We start from the raw sequence: 18573 nt of genomic DNA, 5'->3' as shown, positions 1-18573 counted from the left end.
ATCGTGAACAAGGACTCCCAAGTCCCTTTGTGCTTCTGATTTTCTAAGTCTTTCCCCATTTAGAAAATAATCTATGCCTAAATTCCTCCTTCCAAAATGCATAACCTCACCCTTTTCCATATTATATTTCATCTACCACTTCATTGCCCACTCTCCCAGCCTGTCCAAATCCTTCTGTAGCCTCCTTGCTTCTTCAATACTACCTGTTCCTCTACAGATCTTTGTATCATCTGCAAACTTCGCAATAGTGCCTTCAGTTCCTTCTTCCAGATCATGAATGCATATTGTGAAAAGTTGTGGTCCCAGCACAGATCCCTGAGGCACACCACTAGTCACCGGCTGCCATCCTGAAAAAGACCCCTATACCCCCACTCTCTGCCTTCTGCCAGTCAGCCAATCCTCTATCCATGCCAGGGTCTTACCCTTAACACCATGGGCTCTTCACTTATTTAACAATCTCCTATGCTGCATCTTGTCTAAGGCCTTCTGGAAATCTAAATAAATCACGTCCACTGGTTCTCCTTTGTCTAACTTCCTTGTTACCTCCTCAAAGAACTCTATCAGATTTGTCAGACCTCCCTTTGATAAAGCCGTGCTGACTCAGTCCTATTTTACCATGCACTTCCAAGTACTCCGCGATCCCATCTTTAATAATGGACTCTAAAATCTTACCAACGACCGAAGTCAGGCTAACCGGCCTATAATTTCCCGTCTTCTGCCTCCCTCTCTTCTTAAACCGTGGTGTTACATTAGCCACTTTCCAATCCTTTGGGACCGTCACTGCCTCCAGTGATTCCTGAAAGATCATCACCAATGCCTCAACAATCTCCTCAGCTATCTCTTTTAGAACCCTGGGGTGTAGTCCATCCGGTCCAGGTGACTTATCCACCTTCAGACCTTTCAGTTTCCCCAGAATCTTCTCCTTCGTAGTGTCACTGCACTCACCTCTGCTCCCTGATTCTCCTGGAGCTCTGGCATCCCACTGGTGTCTTCCACAGTGAAGACTGATGCAAAGTAACTATTCAGTTTGTCTGCCATTTCTTTGTTCCCTATTATTACTTCTCCAGCCACATTTTCCAGTGGTCCAATGTCTATTTTGCCTCTCTCTTACCTTTTATATATTAAAAAAAACTCTTCCTATCTTCATTTATATTACTAGCTAGCTTGCACTCATATTTCATCTTCTCTCCCCTTATTGCTTTTTTAGTTGTCCTCTGCTCGCTTTTAAAGGCTTCTCAATCCTCCAGCTTCTCACTAATCCTCGCCACTTTGTTTGATTTTTCTTTTGCTTTTATGCTGTCCTTGATTTCCCTCATCAACCATGGATGCCTGGTCCTCCCCTTAGCATGTTTCCTCCTCCTTGGGATGAATTTCTACTGTGCCTCCCGAAAACCCCAAAAACCTCCTGCCTTTGCTGTTCCACTGTCTTCCCTGCTAGGCTCCCTTTCCAATCAACTCTGCCCAGCTTCTCCCTCATGTCTTTGTAGTTACCCTTATTTAATTGTAATACGGTTACATCTGATTGCAGCTTCTCCCTCTCAAACTGCAGGGTAAATTCTTTCATATTGTAGTCACTGCTCCCTAAGGGTTCCTTCATCTTAAAATCACTAATCAAGTCTGCCTAATTACACATCACCAAATCTAGAATTGCCTGTTCCCTAGTGGGCTCTACCACAAGCCGCTCCAAAAACACATCTCTTAAACATTCCACAAATTCCTTTTCTTGGGATCCACTACCAACCTGATTTTCCCAGTCCACTGCATATTGAAGTCCCACATGATTACTGTGAGATTGCCTTTTTTACATGCCTTTTCTATCTCCTGATTTATCTTCTGCCCCACATTCTGACTACTGCTGGGGCGCTTGTACATAACTCCCATCAGGGTCTTTTTACCTTTGCGATTCCTCAACTCTACCCACAGAGATTCTATGCCTTCTGATCCTATATCGCTACTTGCTATCGATTTAACTTCATTCCTTACTAACAATGCAACCCTGCACCCTTTGCCCATCTGCCTGTCCTTTCGATAGGACACATATCCTTGTATATTTAGATCCCAGCCGTGATCCCTTTGCAGCCACGTCTCTGTGATGCCCACAACATCGTACCGGCCAATCTCAATGTGCGCAACAAGCTCATTTACCTTGTTCCGTATACTGTGCACATTAAGGTACAACACCTTCAGTCCTGCATTGACCACCTCCTTTTTCACATTTGTCACCATTTTTGCTCTGCCTAAGGGTGATGTTGTTCTCTTATTTTTCTTCTTTATTTCCCCTTCAGTTATGACACCTTCTAAGCTAACACTGGTTCCCACGCCCCTGCCATACTAGTTTAAATCCTCCCCAGTGACACTAGCAAACCTCCCAGACCGGATATTGGTGCCCCGCAGATTTGATGCAATCCGTTCTTCTTGTACCTATCTGCCCCGGAAGAGATCCCAATGGTCCAGAAAACCCTCCTTCCTACACCATTGGTTTAGCCACGTGTTTAGCTGCACTATCCTCCTATTTCTAGCCTCACTGGCACAGGGCACAGGGAGTAATCCTGATCGCCCGGAGACGGATCTTGCTCGGGTGACGGGACTCGGAGCCGCCAAAAACGCGAGTGTGGGCAAACTACCTGGCAGAATTCCTGAGGCTGGAGAAAGTTAAGTTCGTCTTGAGGGGGGTCAGCTTACGGGCTCACCTGGAGGTGGAGGTTTGAGAGGTCAGCAAGGGGAGGCGGGGGTGAGGGTGGGGGGGTAAGCAGGTTAAAATTGAGAAGGCAGGGTGGCATCAGGGAAGCGGGGGGGGGGGGGGGGGTAGGTGTTGGTTGTTTATTGAGTTTGATTCTTCTGACTTTGTTTGTACATATGAAAATGCCTTGAATAAAAATATATTTAAAAAGATTTGTACAATACGTTTGTAAAGATTTCCAGAGGTTATGGTTCAACTTGAATTCTTCCACCCAATTTTGAGGCTTACCTGTAAAATCATTTGCACACAGTGGGAACGGCCTATCATAAACATTCATACCTCCCTCTATTATAATAACATGATTGCTAATCAGTACTCAACACAAAGGGATGTGGTTGGTTAGGTGAACTTTACAGTCTGGGGCAACCAGTGCAGAAACACACTTGGTTATTTTAGCTCGGTGAAATTAGTCTCTAAATCTACAGGACCTCGAGAGTGAAACTATTTTCCAAAAGATGGAGCCTGGTACACTACAAAAGTAAGTAGCAGGAATGTTTTCTGTTCACGTGGATGACAAGTGCCTCTCATTTAAAACTGAACTGAAATTCAAGTGAGCTTATTTCCATCGGTGATCCCAAAGAAAAAATGCCTTCATGTGTTTGCAATGGAAGTTTCCTTACAGTGAGAGTGCAAACTAAGTTTGGAACATTTTCTAAATGATTTTCATCTGTGATAATTATTTTTAGGAGATCTTGCAACCTAAGGATCAACATAATTAGAGTTTGAATGATCAAAGCAATATAAACATTTTGAGAAATGTCTTTGGGTTGCAACGTGGGACGTTATGGATGCAGTTGTATTGTGACAATAAGCAGATTTGAAATGCTTGGTTCTTTCTTTCCAGGTACACAAGGTTTTGTGATGTGATAACGCATGATAGAAGAGAGGGGAAGAATATTTCCTGGGGTTTCGGGAGTGAGGGGTGGTGGGGGTGGGGGGGGGTGTCAGGCGTCCATAATAGAGGCTATTTCCAAACACATACTGTAATATAGGACGGGATTTTCTGCCCCCTCTGTGGCATGGTTTTGGGTCAGTGGGGGTGGCTTGCGATTGGCCAGCTTGGGATCTTCTGGTCCAACCGTTGTCAATGGGGCTTCCCGTTGTTCGCACCCTCCGCCACCGGGAACGCACTGTCGGCGGGAGGGACGAGAAGATCCCATTGCAGGAATGGCCGGAAAACTTTGGCCAATATGTTCGTTCATACCTATATAAAAGCAAATTACTGCGGATGCTGCAATCTGAAACGAAAGAGAAAATGCTGGAAAATCTGAGCAGGTCTGGCAGCATCTGTTGGGAGAGAAAAGAGCTAACGTTTCGAGCTCAATGACTCTTTGTCAAAGCTTTGACAAAGAGTTATTGGACCCGAAATGTTAGCTCTTTTCTCTCCCTACAGATGCTGCTAGACCTGATGAGATTTACCAGCATTTTCTGTCCTGGTCATATCTATAATGAGAATCACAGTTCTTTGAGAAGTATCCTCTTTCTAAATGTAATGTAATGTAAAAACCAATAACAATATTATTGTTATACTTATATATTTTAAATTACATTACATATTTTTAAATGCATATGTATCTATATGTAGTATAATTAGAATGCCGAAGATTCCCTGTACCAACAAATTCTTATGAAAATGTTGATTCCGAAGTTATACAAAACTATCTATTTTCTCCATCTTTCTTGCTGATTCTTTGTTTTTCTCTGTAAAATGCTGAACGCCATTCCAAAGAGTTATCACCCCTCGGGCAGTTTAATGAAGTGACTATTCTGGAGGAAAAGACAATAATTCTGATTGGTTTTCTGAGGGGCATTGAAATCGTGTTGCGTTCTTACTGGGTATCACACTCGTGCACCTACATCAGTCATCACTAGGGCAGCACGGTAGCATGGTGGTTAGCACAATTGCTTCACAGTTCCAGGGTCCCAGGTTCGATTCCCGGCTTGGGTCACTGCCTGTGCAGAGTCTACACGTTCTCCCCGTGTGTGCGTGGGTTTCCTCCGGGTGCTCCGGTTTCTTCCCACAGTCCAAAGATATGCAGGTTAGGTGGATTGGCCATGCTAAATTGCCCTTAGTGTTGGGTGGCGTTACTGGGTCATGGGGATAGGGTCGAGGCTTGGGTAGGGTGCCCTTTCAAAGAGCTGGTGCAGACTCGATAGGCCGAATGGCCTCCTTCTGCACTGTAAATTCTATGATTCTATGATTCTATGATCACACGGCAGAGGCCACATTCTAATTGTGCTCCTCCCTACTCCAGGATTAGCGAAATCAAATATGTTAATGTCACGTCAATTACATTGTTAAAGTTAATAAAAGCAGGTGATGGGTATTGTCTCTTGGAACATATAAATAGTTTGGACGGAATTCCACATTGTGGATACCTCCCTTGCAATCCCACAATTTGAGCCCTCAGACGGGAATTCTCTTCTTGCCTTTCCATTCCGTGTAGAGGGGTTTCCTGTATGGTCTGCTGCTGCACAGACTCCCCCTCTTTGCTTCCCCCACGGTATGAACACCCCTTGGCATTCTGTTCTTCCGCCTAGTGGTGGGGGTAGCCTCTAGAGGAGGGATTTCTATGTGGGAGTCCCCCTTTTTCCATCAGCGACCTGACATGGAGGGTGTTGCTTGCAGCAGTGCCAAGCAATCGCAGATTAAGATGGTTCGCAGGCGCCCAGACCTCATGTCTTTTCTGCGGACAGGGCCGTCTGAGTTCCACGTTTATGTAGATTGTCCGAGGTTGCAGCCCCTTTTTTGTTATTTGAAGGGGCTGCAATCCAACCTTTGGTTGGATTTCAGCTCCACACCCCCATCTGCAGTCACCCGGTGCGGAGGAAGGTGGGGAGGGAGGAGGACCTCCTCGTAATTCTGCTCCTGGGCCTGGTCAAGTTGGCCATTAACAGGTACAAGCATGGACGGTCGAGGGTATTGTCTGACCCAACTGTCTGCCCATCTACAATGTCTATGTTTGTGGCTGGGGGACCTTTGAGAGGGAGCGCACTGTGCCCATTGGTACGCTTGTCTTTCCGCAACCAGAGGGCCATGGGAATGCATCATCACCCCGGGAATTAAATTTTGATTTTGTTAGTTAAGTTTACTTTGACATTTTGTTTTTGTTGCAGTACCCCAATAAGAGTTCTCACCCATGTCATTTTTGTACCATTTATGATAATTAGTTTAATTAAAAGAGTATAAATGGGGATAACTAGGACACTGGGCTGTGTGGCAGGAGAGCTGTGAGACTGAACAAGTCAATAAACTTGTATGGGCAGCACAGTAGCACAAGTGATTAGCACTGTGGCTTCACAGCTCCAGGGTCCCAGGTTCGATTCCCCGCTGGGTCACTGTCTGTGCGAAGCCTACATGTTCTCCCCGTGTCTGCGTGGGTTTCCTCCTGGTGCTCCGGTTTCCTCCCACTGTCCAAAGACGTACAGGTTAGGTGGATTGGCCATGACAAATTGCCCTTAGTGACCAAAAAAGGTTAGGAGGAGTTATTGGGTTACGGGGATAGTGTGGAAGTGAGGGCTTAATTGGTTCGGTGCAGACTCGATGGGCCGAATGGTCTCCTTCTGCACTGTAAGTTCTATGTTCTATGTAAACTCTCTCAATAAAGAAAAGCTCTGTGGCTTGGTTCTGGCTTCACCAAACAGCTTGGATCCTATTAACCGAATAGAACGGAAACCAATCTATGAGCCGTTCGAAGTGCATTGACCATGTTGCCAACTTAGCCACTCGGACATTGAAATCATTCAAACATACAGTCTACTTGAAGAACAATTCTGTATGAGAGACTCTGGATATTTTTACAATCTTGTTGAAGAGCTGTCAAACATATTGTACAAATCTGAAAGAAAACTTTAACTTCCTGTATGACTTTGATTTACATTTCAAGGGACTTTGATATTTTTGTTTCTCAATAGACCAAACCTGGGAAGATTATAGTTTAATGAAGTAGTGTTGGAGGTATCCATGACCTAATGATTCACAACTGGGTAACCATGGGCTACATTGTACAGGGTGGGTTGTGGGGAATGCTTCCTACTCCAAGGAAAGAAAGTTCGACTGGAAGTCAACAGGGCCAGGCCAACTCCGCTCCGCGATACGCTGGGGATGGAATAAATTGGCTGAGTCCAGGATTGCACCCCTCAGCGGGAGACAGTCCTACTCTTGGCTAGAGTATTATGGGGGTCAGCACAGGGGTGAGTGGGAATGTGATGGGCTGGTCACCTTATTTTACGTGTCCCCCTCCTACTTGAAACGCAATGTAAAATCCAGTCCCAGGTTTTGTTGTTATTTATCCTCTCTTACCTGGTACTTTGAATCATACAGTGGCTTCCTGATAGACTGATCTGCTGACTGGATAGATCTGATAGACTGATCACTTACACTGTTTACTTATAACAATCAAAATATGATCGTTCAAAACTCCCGATGTTATTGAAACTGTTTATCATGGTCAGTGCAACTTTGTTTGGCCAGTTTCCCCATTGTTGACACCTATGACAATTGTAACATATTTTACTTGTACGATCAAGTATATGAATGTAAATAAGATTACCAATGGTACTTAATTAGATTTAGCTGATTAACTATGAAGGATCTTGAGAATGGCTTGATAGTTGCAGTGCTAAGCAGTACTGCTCAATAAGTAATGACACTTTAGTTGGTGCTCACTCATAGCACCAGTACCAGCATTATAAAAACTGCAATGATGTGCACAGTGACACAATGGTTACCACTGCTGTCTCACAGCATCAGGGACCCAGGTTCAATTCCGGCCTTGGATAACTGTGTGGAGTTTGCACATTCTCCCAGTGTCTGTGTGGATTTCCAACAGGTGCTCCGGTTTCCTCCCACAGTCCAAAGTTGTGCAGGTTAGGTGGATTGGCCATGCTAAATTTCCTCTTAGTGTCCAATGATGTACAGGTTCGGTGGGGTTACGAGGATAGGGCGGGGGAGTGGGCCTAGGTAGGGTGCTCGTTCAGAGAGTCGGTGCAGACTCGATAGGCCAAATAACCTCCTTCTGCACTGTACGAATTTGGTGGTTCAATGCTTTAATATACAGATCAGTTTGTTAGGACCTCAATAGCAGCCATTAACATTTGAAGAGAAGTTTGAAATCCCAGTGATTAACTGAAAGAGCTATGCCACAAGATTTCAGTTTTTAAGCAAGAAAACATCTTTATTGTACAAAATTAAACAAAGCAAGCACTACTAAATTAACACTATAGTTTAAAAAGGCTTAGGCTTTACTCCCCCAAGAATACTCTTATATCATTACTAGATTTTGGAGGTTCATTCATGTCTGCTGGGACCAAACAAGATGTGCCACAGCCCTCTGGAATTCACTTTGGTTTCTCCTCAGTCTTCCAGCTATACTCCGAGTCATGAAATGTCATGGGGATCCTTTCATTAACTTTTGACTAAGCAATCCTCCAATTCTCCTATTAGACCTCAGGATTGTGGACTCCTCAGTTCAAGTGTGGTCTTCACTGCACTCTCGCTTGATTACTTTAAGATCAGAAAACCCTATTGGTTTCTAATAGCCCTTTACCATGGTTCCACAACTGTGTTACAGCTTCTGGCTTATTGTATATCTCGGCCTTCTCCAAACTCCATCCAGGCTTACTGCGACTGCTTGCTTCTGTGAATAAGCATATAGATAAATTGAAACGAAAGAACCTTCTTCAGCCTTACAGCTCATCTCCATGGCAATGTGGAATAGCTTGGGATGCTCCAAACAGAAATATGAATACAATAGAATCATAGAATCATAGAATCCCTACAATGCAGAAAGAGGCCATTCTTTTACCTTTAAAACAACACTTTGATTCTGAGACCCAGATGAATAGTTTATATCTTTAATAGCGGTAACGGCCCTCTTCTCAGGCTGAGTAGTTCCACCAAGAAGTCTTAAGATTACAATGTGCTTTCAGAACTTCTTTGAACTGGCGACTGCATGAATAACGGTAACTACACCAGAAAATATGACAATTGAAATCCCTAATTGGAATCACTATAGGCATCCTGCCCCTCCCAGAGCTCAGAGATGGGTCATTCATTATTTAAGGTTTCCCCACTTCTTAACATTGATCGACATTAAAAAAAAATCCAATACCCAAATTAAGATTTATATTTCCAAAATATAGAATCCATATAATCCCTACAGTGCAGAAGGAGGTCATTCAGTCCACTGAGTCTGCACCAACCCTCCAAAACAGCACCCCACCCAGGCCTACACCCCCGCCCTATCCCCATAACCCCACCTAACCTTTTTGGACACTCAGGAGCAATTTGCCACGGCCAATCCACCTAACCTGCACATCTTTTGACTGTGGAAGGAAACGGGAGAATCCGGAGGAAACCCACGCAGGCACAGGGAGAATGTACAAACTCCATATCAGTTACGAAATGGGATATTTGCAACAGGTGCTTACAGCAATCATTCAGAACGCTGGCAAAATTGCTCAAAATGTCAGCTTTCCGCTGTATCCTCCTGGTTAAAGTAATCACCTATCATAATATTTGATATCTGATATCTCATGTTGGTCCAATGCTTTGCTAGCCCTCTGTCCCACTCTTAGAGTTGGGAACATAAGAACTAGGAACAGGAGTAGGCCATCTGGCCCCTCGAGCCTGCTCCGCCATTCAATGAGATCATGGCTGGTCTTTGTGGACTCAGCTCCACTCTCCGGCCCGTACACCATATCCCCGAATCCCTTTATTCTTTAGAAAGGTATCTATCTTTTTCTTAAAAACGTTTAAAGAAGGAGCCTCAACTGCTTCACTGGGCAAGGAATTCCAGAGATTCACAACCCTTTGGGTGAAGAAGTTCCTTCTAAACTCGGTCCTAAATCTACTTCCCCTTATTTTGAGGCTATGCCCCCTAGTTCTGCTTTCCCCGACCAGTGGAAACAACCTGCCCGCATCTATCCTATCTATTCCCTTCATAATTTTATATGTTTCAATAAGATCCCCCCCGCATCCTTCTATACTCCAATGAGTACAGTCCCAGTCTACTCAACCTCTCGTCATAATCTAATCCCCTCAACTCTGGGATCAACCTAGTGAATCTCCTCTGCACTCCCTCCAGTGCCAATATGTCCTTTCTCAGGTAAGGAGACCAAAACTGAACACAATACAGGCCGGTTATTTTGATGTCTCACTACCTATATTAACAGAAACATCACTCGAACTCACTAGGGGCGAGATTTTCCAGCACTTCCTGATGCCGGATCTTCCAGTCCCAGCGAAAGCAACATCCCCCGCTACAGTGCAGAAGGAGGCCATTCAGGCCATCCCCTGCAACGGTGGGTTCGCCGAAAAATCCCTTCCATGTGTGAACTGAGCTTATTTATTTGGGAACACCTGAAATATTGGCGGAGTGGCTTTCTATGGGGGAGTGAGGAGGGGCTGTGGACATGAGAAACTAGAAGATGGGAAAGAGGGACCTCAGTGACAACAATTAGAGTGGATTGAGATAGGAATGGTGTTTTCCATCATGATCACCTCATATTGGAAATTAGAAAGATGTGTCAACAACTCCATACTTGATGATTTTCTACCTCTTAGAACTTGGCCAATATAGGAATATAATCATAATGAGAAAGATTGAATATCTCACCCTGTGATGGATTTCTCCCTGACTGAGGGAGGTGAGAGAGAGGGATGTATGCAAAGATATTCCGGGGCTGGGAATTCTAGCCAGCTGTCTTGTTACTAATGTGTATCTAAAAGCAAAAGCATCCAATTCTCACACTGTGAATGCAGAGCTTATTAATACCCTTAATATTACTCATTTACTTCAATAAGGTTCGCAACTGGCTCACATGCACAGAAAACACACCAATGTTTTGCTTTTTTTTGTCAGGAAGAACGTATTTGCTGGAATGAAACTGAAAAAGAAGAAAAAGGAAGAAAGAGGTTTATTCATAGCAAACAAAGGTGCATTAGGTAAGGCCTTGTAGATAAATATCCACCACTGATAATAAGCAATATAAATGGCGCACTAAAGGATGTGGAATTGGTAAGAGATTGTTACACCGATATTCTGACAAATGAATTCTATTTTAGATCGAGTAGCAATCCTCCACCATAAGTAAACAGGAGCTAATTACACTGAAAGCAGTTTTCATGGGTGTCAGGTGTCAAGACATTTGCTTGTGCTATGGTAATAAAAAACGTCAGGGGAAATTCGAAGGCATTTCGCAATGTTTGGTCACTTAGAATAAAATAGAATTTACATAGAAACAGGCCATTCGGCCCAACTGGCCCATGTTGGTGTTTACACCCCACGTGAGTTTCCTCCCATCCCTCTTCATCTCACCCTATCACAACCTTCCATTCCTTTAACTCTCGTGTTTATTTAGCTTCCTTTTAAATAGAACCCCTACAGTGCAGAAGGAAGCCATTCGGCCCATCGAGTCTGCACTGGCCCTTGGAAAGAGTATTCTACTTATGCCTCCACACTATCCCCATAACCCCACCTAATCTTTTTTGGACACTAAGGAGCAATTTAGCACGGCCAATCCACCTAACCTGCACACCTTTGGACTGTGGGAGGAAACTGGAGCACCCGGAGGAAACCCACGCAGACATGGGGAGAAAGTGCAAACTGCACACAGTCAGCCGAGGCTGGAATTGAACCCGGGACCCTGGAGCTGTGAGGCAGCAGTGCTAAACACTGTGCCGCTAGTCTTTAAACTATTCCATGTGGTTGCATTGAGTTTCAGATTCTAACTAAAGAAGGTCACTTTGAATTTTGTATTGGATTTATTACTAACGACCTTAAATATACGACCCTTAGACTTGGTCTCCCCAGAAATGGAAACATCTTCTCTATGTCTGCTCTATCAAACCCTTTCATCATCTGAAAGACCTCAATCTGTTCTTCCCCCAGCCTTCTTTTTTCTGTTCAACCTTTCCTGAAGCATATCACCTTTCAGTTCTGGATTCATCTCTGTGAATATTTTTTTGAACCCTCTCCAGGTGTTTTTATAGTATGGCGAGGAGAACTGGGTACGCTACCGTAAGTGTGGTCTAACCAAAGTTCTCTGCAGCTTTAACATAACTTACCTGTGCTCCAATGGGGAAGGTCTTGTGGTGCAGTGGGTACTGTCCCTGCCTCTGAACCAGAAGCTCTGGATTTGTAGATCCACCCCAGGATGGCCATGGAAGGTACACTCATAACGTGGTCAAACAGGTTGTGTGCCAACCTGCAAATCCTTCCAACACGTGCAAGCGGTGAGAGCAGGAGAGATTCCTGGTTAGTGGTGTGATGGAAAGAAATTGGAGCCTCTACCATCACTATCCATAACTCTTTACTGCAACATGCATGTAAAAAGTGCATGTTCCACAGCAAATCAGAATCCCCGAGCGAATGGCACTGCGCACACACCTGCTTTTCAATTCTATCCCTCTTTATTTGCTTTTTCCAAATTTACTTGATACCCCTGGGGATTTGTGTGTCCGTATCCCTAGGTACCTTTTGCTCCACTACCCCATTTAAACTCCTATTTCTGAGGAGTGTGAGGCCTTCTGAAACGTCTTGTCAAAATACACCACCTTACGCATCTGTATTGAAATTAATTTGCCAATTACATGCCCATTCTGCAAGCTATGCAGTAGAAGCGGAGGTGAGGTAAGCAAAGCGATATTGACTTAAGTGACACCCAGCTTGGCTTTAAAAATCAGGAGTTAATAGGAAGAAGAAAAGACGAGGGGAGTTGTGGAGTTCCACAGCTTTGAGTTCCTGAAAATAAATAAATTACTGGATGGACTCCAGGATAGCGTCTTACACTTTTGCTAGCAACCATTTTTGGGTATCTCATCCAGAGTGGTAACAGCTTCCACGGCCAGAGAAACATGGAGGTTTGGGCATCGTTATTAAGTAGTAGGCACAGCGCTAGGAACCCACACATGTTTATGTGCCAATGTTCATGGACGTGATTGGGAAAGAGTGCTGTTTGGATGAGGTGTGTCTGGGCCTCAGAGTGTGATCACAGGGGATGCTGGGAGGTTGGGAAAGATCATTGCGGTGGTCCGTGGCCCTGTTGGTTGGGCCTCCGTATGCAGTCGTTGGGTGGGATTAGGTGTTCAGGCTGGGGTCAGGGTCAGATCAGGATGAGGGGCTGGAGTTTGGAGTCAGAATGAGGCCCGAGATTTCAATCGGCCAGAGTGGGGGTGGTTGCGTTGAGAACAAACCCTTTCTTGATGCTAGGCGTTGGATTTCCTGGGGCCAATGAACACTGGTGGTGACTGCCTCAGGGGCAAGCCAGAGTTGTGAGAGGGAGCATAGCAGGCATTAGGCCCCAATCAATGGTCTAATGTCTGCTTCTGGTATGGGTAAAGGACGTCTGGTTATTTGGCCCTTACTAAAATGCAGCCTGCAGCAGAATTGTGTGTGCACTGCTTAGACTACTGCTTCTCTGCAGTCCAAAGGTTCTGACTGACCCTCCAGCTTTGAGAGCCCATTCTCCATCCTTATTTGTATAGCGGGTCTACGTTCTCGTCATTCATTGGTCGCCCTGGGGAAAATCGCAATAAGTGACTGTTTCCCCACATGGCTTGAGCTTTTGACCCCCTTTTGAACCTGGCGGCAGTGTCCTGGGAAAATCCAGCTCCCAATGTCAACGGTCTGCATGATGGGAAAATAGCATTCATGACCTCAGGATATCCCAAAACACTTTGCAGCTACCAAAGCACTTCTAAAGTATAGCGACTGCTGTGAGGTAAGAAACGCGACAACCAATCCGCCTCAAAGCCCCACATACAGCAATGTGATAATGACTAAATAATCTGTCGATTGGGAGAGAAATATTGACCAGGGCACTGAGGGGAACTCCCCTGTGTCATAATATACACCAGTATATCATGGTGCAGACACACACACACACACTGATGGACATGCAGTGGGACCAATCAGCATACACAACACCGCAGCCAATCACCAGTGAGAGTACACGCACTATAAAGACAGGGGACAGGAGAGTTCCCGCTCATTCTAGTAGCAGCCAGCTCGGAGCACAGAGCTCACAGCCTGCAACACAGATATTCACCATGTGCTGAGTGCATCACCTGGTTAGGACTAGGCAAGGGTCAACAGTTAAAGCTGGTATTGCATTTACCCACAGTTCAAGTATGTTAATATAGTTAACCTTATAATAAAATATAGTTGCACCACTTCCAGTGTTGGTGACCTGTTTGTGATCCAGAACACCCAACACATCACCCTGCACCTCTTTCAAATTGTGCCGTTGGATCCTTCATCAATTTAATCAATTTAGTCTGAACGATGGCGCCTCTGTCAGTATAGTACACCTTCAGTGCTGCACTGGAGTGTAAGCCGGGGTCCGCCTGCACAAGTGTCTGGAGTGGGTCTAGTATCTGAATGCTTTGATTCTGAGGCGAGAGCAGTACCAATAAGCCAGGTTTAGTTGTATTACAATAACTTCTTTAATTTTTAAGAATACTAATAATCTTTATTGTCACAAGTAGGCTTACATTTACATTGCAATGAAGTTACTGTGAAAATCCCCTAGTCGCCACATTCCGGTGCCTGTTCGGGATTTGAACTGTGACAATCAGTCGGACCAGGCCACAGATTCACACCAGTAAATGGTACCTTTAGGACTGATATCAGGAAGAGGTTTTTCATGCGGAGAGCGATCAACATCTGCAATGGACCATGAGGTAGAGATACGCTGCTCTGATTGCAGAAGTGGAGCAGTTCTGAACAGATGCATTAAGATCGGTTAAATAGTCTTCCTCATCTACATACAATCACCCTTTTTTTTTCTTGTGAATTTGACAGAAATACCATGATCCGTGTGGCAAAGTAGTACAGAAAAAACTTTGTACTGAGGTTGGATTAACTACTGTCTCATGATCTGCACTGTTGTCACTGAGCAAACAAGTTTACTAACAGGCATATCAGCTGCCTCACATTGTCAACCTTTAGCAACTGACTCTCCTGGGAAAATACTTACTATAAACCAATCTCACATCCCACAAAATAAACAACTGATGCGTGTGATTGTATTGTGTGGTTTAATCTCGGCTTGACAAGAGAATTTGAACAGAAAGCAGAGTAAAATTTACAGTGGGGAAAAGAGGCCATTCGGCCCATCGAGTCTGCACCAGCCCTTACAAAGAGCACCCTACTCAAGCCCACGTATCGACCCTATACCCGTAACCCCCACCTAACCTTTTTGACCACTAAGGGCAATTTAGCATGGCCAATCCACCTAGCCCGCACATCTTTGGACTGTGGGGGAAACTGGCGCACCCGGAGGAAACCCACGCACACACGGGGAGAATGTGCAGACTCCACACAGACAGTGACCCAGTCGGGAATCGAACCTGGGACCCTGGAGCTGTGAAGCAACTGTGCGTGCCACTATGCTACCGTGCAAGTTTACTACTTTTTGAACCATTGAATTGATATTTGACGAAAACAGAGGGGGCACAGTGATCCTTGTTGGAAATGTAGGAATAGCTGGAGATTTGTGTTTTATATGTTATGCTCTAATTTACATACAGCATTCTCATGCAGCACCTCATTATCACAATAACTAAAACAAAAGTAATCTAATTCTCAAAACATTTTACAACTGACTGCATTAAAAGAAAAATCAATAGTGATGCTGGTAACATTGAAAAACATTCACCTTTTTGTTTCTTTGCTTTCTTCCTGCCCTTCAGCCACTTTCCTTCTTTCTCTATCTCCGCCTGTCTTTCTACCTCTCTTCTCGCTCTCTCTTGTTTTTCTCTTTCTTCCTGTCCTCCGCCTCTCACTTTCACCTGCTCTTCTATTCCCTCCTTCACTGTTCCCGTTTTCCAATCCCTTCTCTCCACCCTCTTCGTTTCCCCTCCCTCTACCTCCTGCCCCTCTCTCCTCCTTCCTTCCTTTGTGGTTCCTTAGTGGCTCCCGCCCACCGAGTGGGCGGCCCTTACATTTGTGACTCAGAAATGTGTCCATTTGAATCCTACTCCAGGACAGCAGCATGAAAATCAAGGCTGATAGTTCATTGCAGTGCTGGAGGAGTGCTGCACTGTTGGAGGAACCGTCTTTCAGGTGCCACCTTAAAGCAGGACTCACCTGCCTCTTGGGTGGATACACTCTACTGAAGAGGAGGAGGGGTGTCCCGCCCGGTGAACTGGTTAATATTTATCCCTCAATCAACATAACAAAATAAACAGTTTAACTGGTCATCATCACATTGCTGTTGTGGGAGTTTGGTTGCTGCATTCCCAGTTTTTCAAAAGGGGCAAGGCAGTGGGAAACCAAAGGAGTGGGGAAGAGAGAAAACAAGGAAAGAGCTAGAAAATGAGTGAAATAGGGCAGACTGGAACAGGGGATGAAGTGTTAAAAACCAACCGTGGCCAAGAGTATTTTGTGGTGTCTCGGCGGGGGGGCTGCCATTCCGTAGGGCAGGGACTCACTTTAGATACCTGGGGGTGCAGGTTGCCCGGGAGGGGGGGTGGGCTCCGCAGGTACAACATTTCTAGTTTGGTGGGGAGAGTGATCTGGCAAGGTGGGATGGTCTCCCTCTGTCACTGGCGTGTTGGATACAGGCGGTTAAAATGAGCGTGTTGCCGCAATTTCTGTTTATTTTCCAATGCCAGTCGATTTTCCTGCCAAAAGCGTTTTTCAGAGAGATTGAAGGAATGATCACCTTGTTCATATGGGGAGGGAAGGTGGCCAGAGTTACAAAGGTGCTGCTACAGAGGGGAAGGCAGGCAGGGGGTTTGGGTCTTCCGAACCTGATGTATGATTACTGGGCGGCGAATGTGGAGAAGGTGAGGAGCTGGGTCAGAGGGGTTGATTCCCAGTGGGTCAGGATGGAGGAGAGTTTGTGCAGGGGGTCGGGGCTGAAGGCACTTGCAACAGCGCCGCTCCCGATAGCTCCGGGGAAATACTCAGAGAGTCCGGTAATAATAGCTTCATTGAGAACTTGGAGACAGTTTCTCCAACACTTCGGGTTGGGGGCAGGGTCAAGAGAAATGCCGATTCGGGGGAACCACAGATTTTAGCCAGGGAGGTGGGATGGAAATTTTCAGAAACGGGAGGAGAACGGGATTAAGACACAGCTGAAGTTGTAAATAGAGCGCACCTCACAAGGGCGAGGGGGGGGGGGGGGGGTGGACCTGTTGGAATTCTTAACCCTTGAGAACATTAAGTTTGAACTGAGGGGCAGGATGTGGGCTAATGTTTGGGGTTTGGTGGGAGGATGGGATCGTTGTTATTGATATGGTGATTGACATTGTCATTAATGATTATTGTTTATTGTTGGTGTAAATTTGGGAGAAAATGTGAAAAAGGAGGAGAATAAAAGTATTTTTTAGAAAAACAAAACAACTGTGACTATATTTCAAAGGGACTTCATTGACTAAAGTGCTTTGGGACGTGCTGTAAGGGGCAAGTCTTTCTCCCCTTTCTTTCCTTCCTTTGTGGCATCCTCTCTTTGTTTCTCCACTATTTCTTTCTCTTCTTGTTCTCCCTCCTCTTCAGGTTTATTTTCTTCTCTATTCTTCTCCCTCTGCCTCATTCCCCTTTTCTATCCTTCCTTCTCTCTTATTTTTGGTCCTCCATTTTTTTTGTATTCTTTCGCGGGATGTGCTAGCCCAGCATTTATAGCCCATCCCTACTTGCCCTTGAGAAAGTGATGTTGAGCCGCCTTTGTGAACTTCTGCTGTCCGTGTGGTGCAGGTACACCCACAGTGCTGTTGGGGAGGGAGTTCCAAGGTTCTGGCTCAGCAACTGTGAAGGAACGGCGATATGTTTTTGAGTCAGGATGATGAGTGGCCTGTAGGGGGACTTCCAGGTGGCAGTGTTCCCATGCATATACTGCCCTTGTCCATCTAGGTGGTAGAGGTCACGGGTTTAAAGGGTTGTTAAAAGAGTCTTGCTGAGTCACTGCAGTGCACCTTGTAGATGGCATACACTGCTGCTAACGTTTATTAGTGGGGGAGGGTGTGAGTTTTGAAGGTGGTGACTGGGGTGCCAATCAAGCGGGCCCACATCCCATGAAGGCGATTCAGCGATGGTAATGCCATCGAGTGTCATGGGGAGATTGTTGGATTCTCTCTGGTGGAGGTGGTTATTGCCTGTCACCTATGGAGCATGAATGTTACTTGCCACCTATCAGTTCTCTCAGAAAGCATCACACAGGAACCAATCACTGACCATTGTCAGGCAGATCACTGTACCTGGCCTGCCCACCAGCCTCCAGCCAACCAATCGATCTGACTCCCTCATAACCTGGTTCCTAAGATCCACTCAGTGCCGAGGAGTCTGGCTTCTCCTCTCCAAAACCAAAACCTGGGAACACAGTGTCCCGACAAGCAGGCTACTTCAACCTTGTATCCTCTGCTTAAAAGTACATTCTGATTATGGGCCGATGGTCCAAAATAATGGACAGAGAAGAAATGGGAACAAGAAATAGGAAACAAAGGAAATGGCGACACGGTGGCACAGTAGTTAGCACGGCTGCCTCACAGCTCCAGGGGCCTAGATTCGATTCCAACCTCATGTTACAATCTGTGTGGAGTGTGCACATTCTCCCTGTGTCTGCCTGGGTTTCCTCCGGGTGCTCCGGTTTCCTCCCACAGTCCAAAGTTGTGCAGGTTAGGTGGATTGACCGTGCTAAATTACCCCATGGTGTCCGGGGTTGTGTGGGATTATGGGGGTAGGGCAGAGGATTGGGCCTAGGTACGGTGCCCTTTTGGAGGGTTGGTGCAGATTGGATGGCCAGAATGGCTTCCTTCTGCACTGTAGGGATTCTATGAAACAGCTCTCTCTTTCTCTTTCGTCCCACAGAATCTCTTAGTCTGATCC

General features: G+C 45.4%; 1 protein-coding gene across 1 annotated transcript in view; it reads left to right on the top strand.

The window, feature by feature from the left end:
* Positions 1 to 3148: 3148 nt before the first annotated feature.
* Positions 3149 to 18573, top strand: part of fer1l6 (fer-1 like family member 6) — a 203395-nt gene continuing 187970 nt past the window's right edge. Inside the window, exons 1-2 of the mRNA XM_072467070.1 lie at positions 3149 to 3218; positions 10606 to 10688. Coding sequence (XP_072323171.1) covers positions 3196 to 3218; positions 10606 to 10688 — 106 coding nt within the window. The 5' untranslated portion in view covers positions 3149 to 3195. The remainder of the gene's footprint in view (positions 3219 to 10605; positions 10689 to 18573) is intronic.

Source organism: Scyliorhinus torazame, chromosome 11 (genome assembly GCF_047496885.1).
Source record: "Scyliorhinus torazame isolate Kashiwa2021f chromosome 11, sScyTor2.1, whole genome shotgun sequence".
In the NCBI taxonomy this organism is placed as follows: domain Eukaryota; kingdom Metazoa; phylum Chordata; class Chondrichthyes; order Carcharhiniformes; family Scyliorhinidae; genus Scyliorhinus; species Scyliorhinus torazame.
The sequence above is the reverse complement of the archived record's forward strand: the minus strand, read 5'-3'. Positions and strand labels throughout refer to the sequence as shown.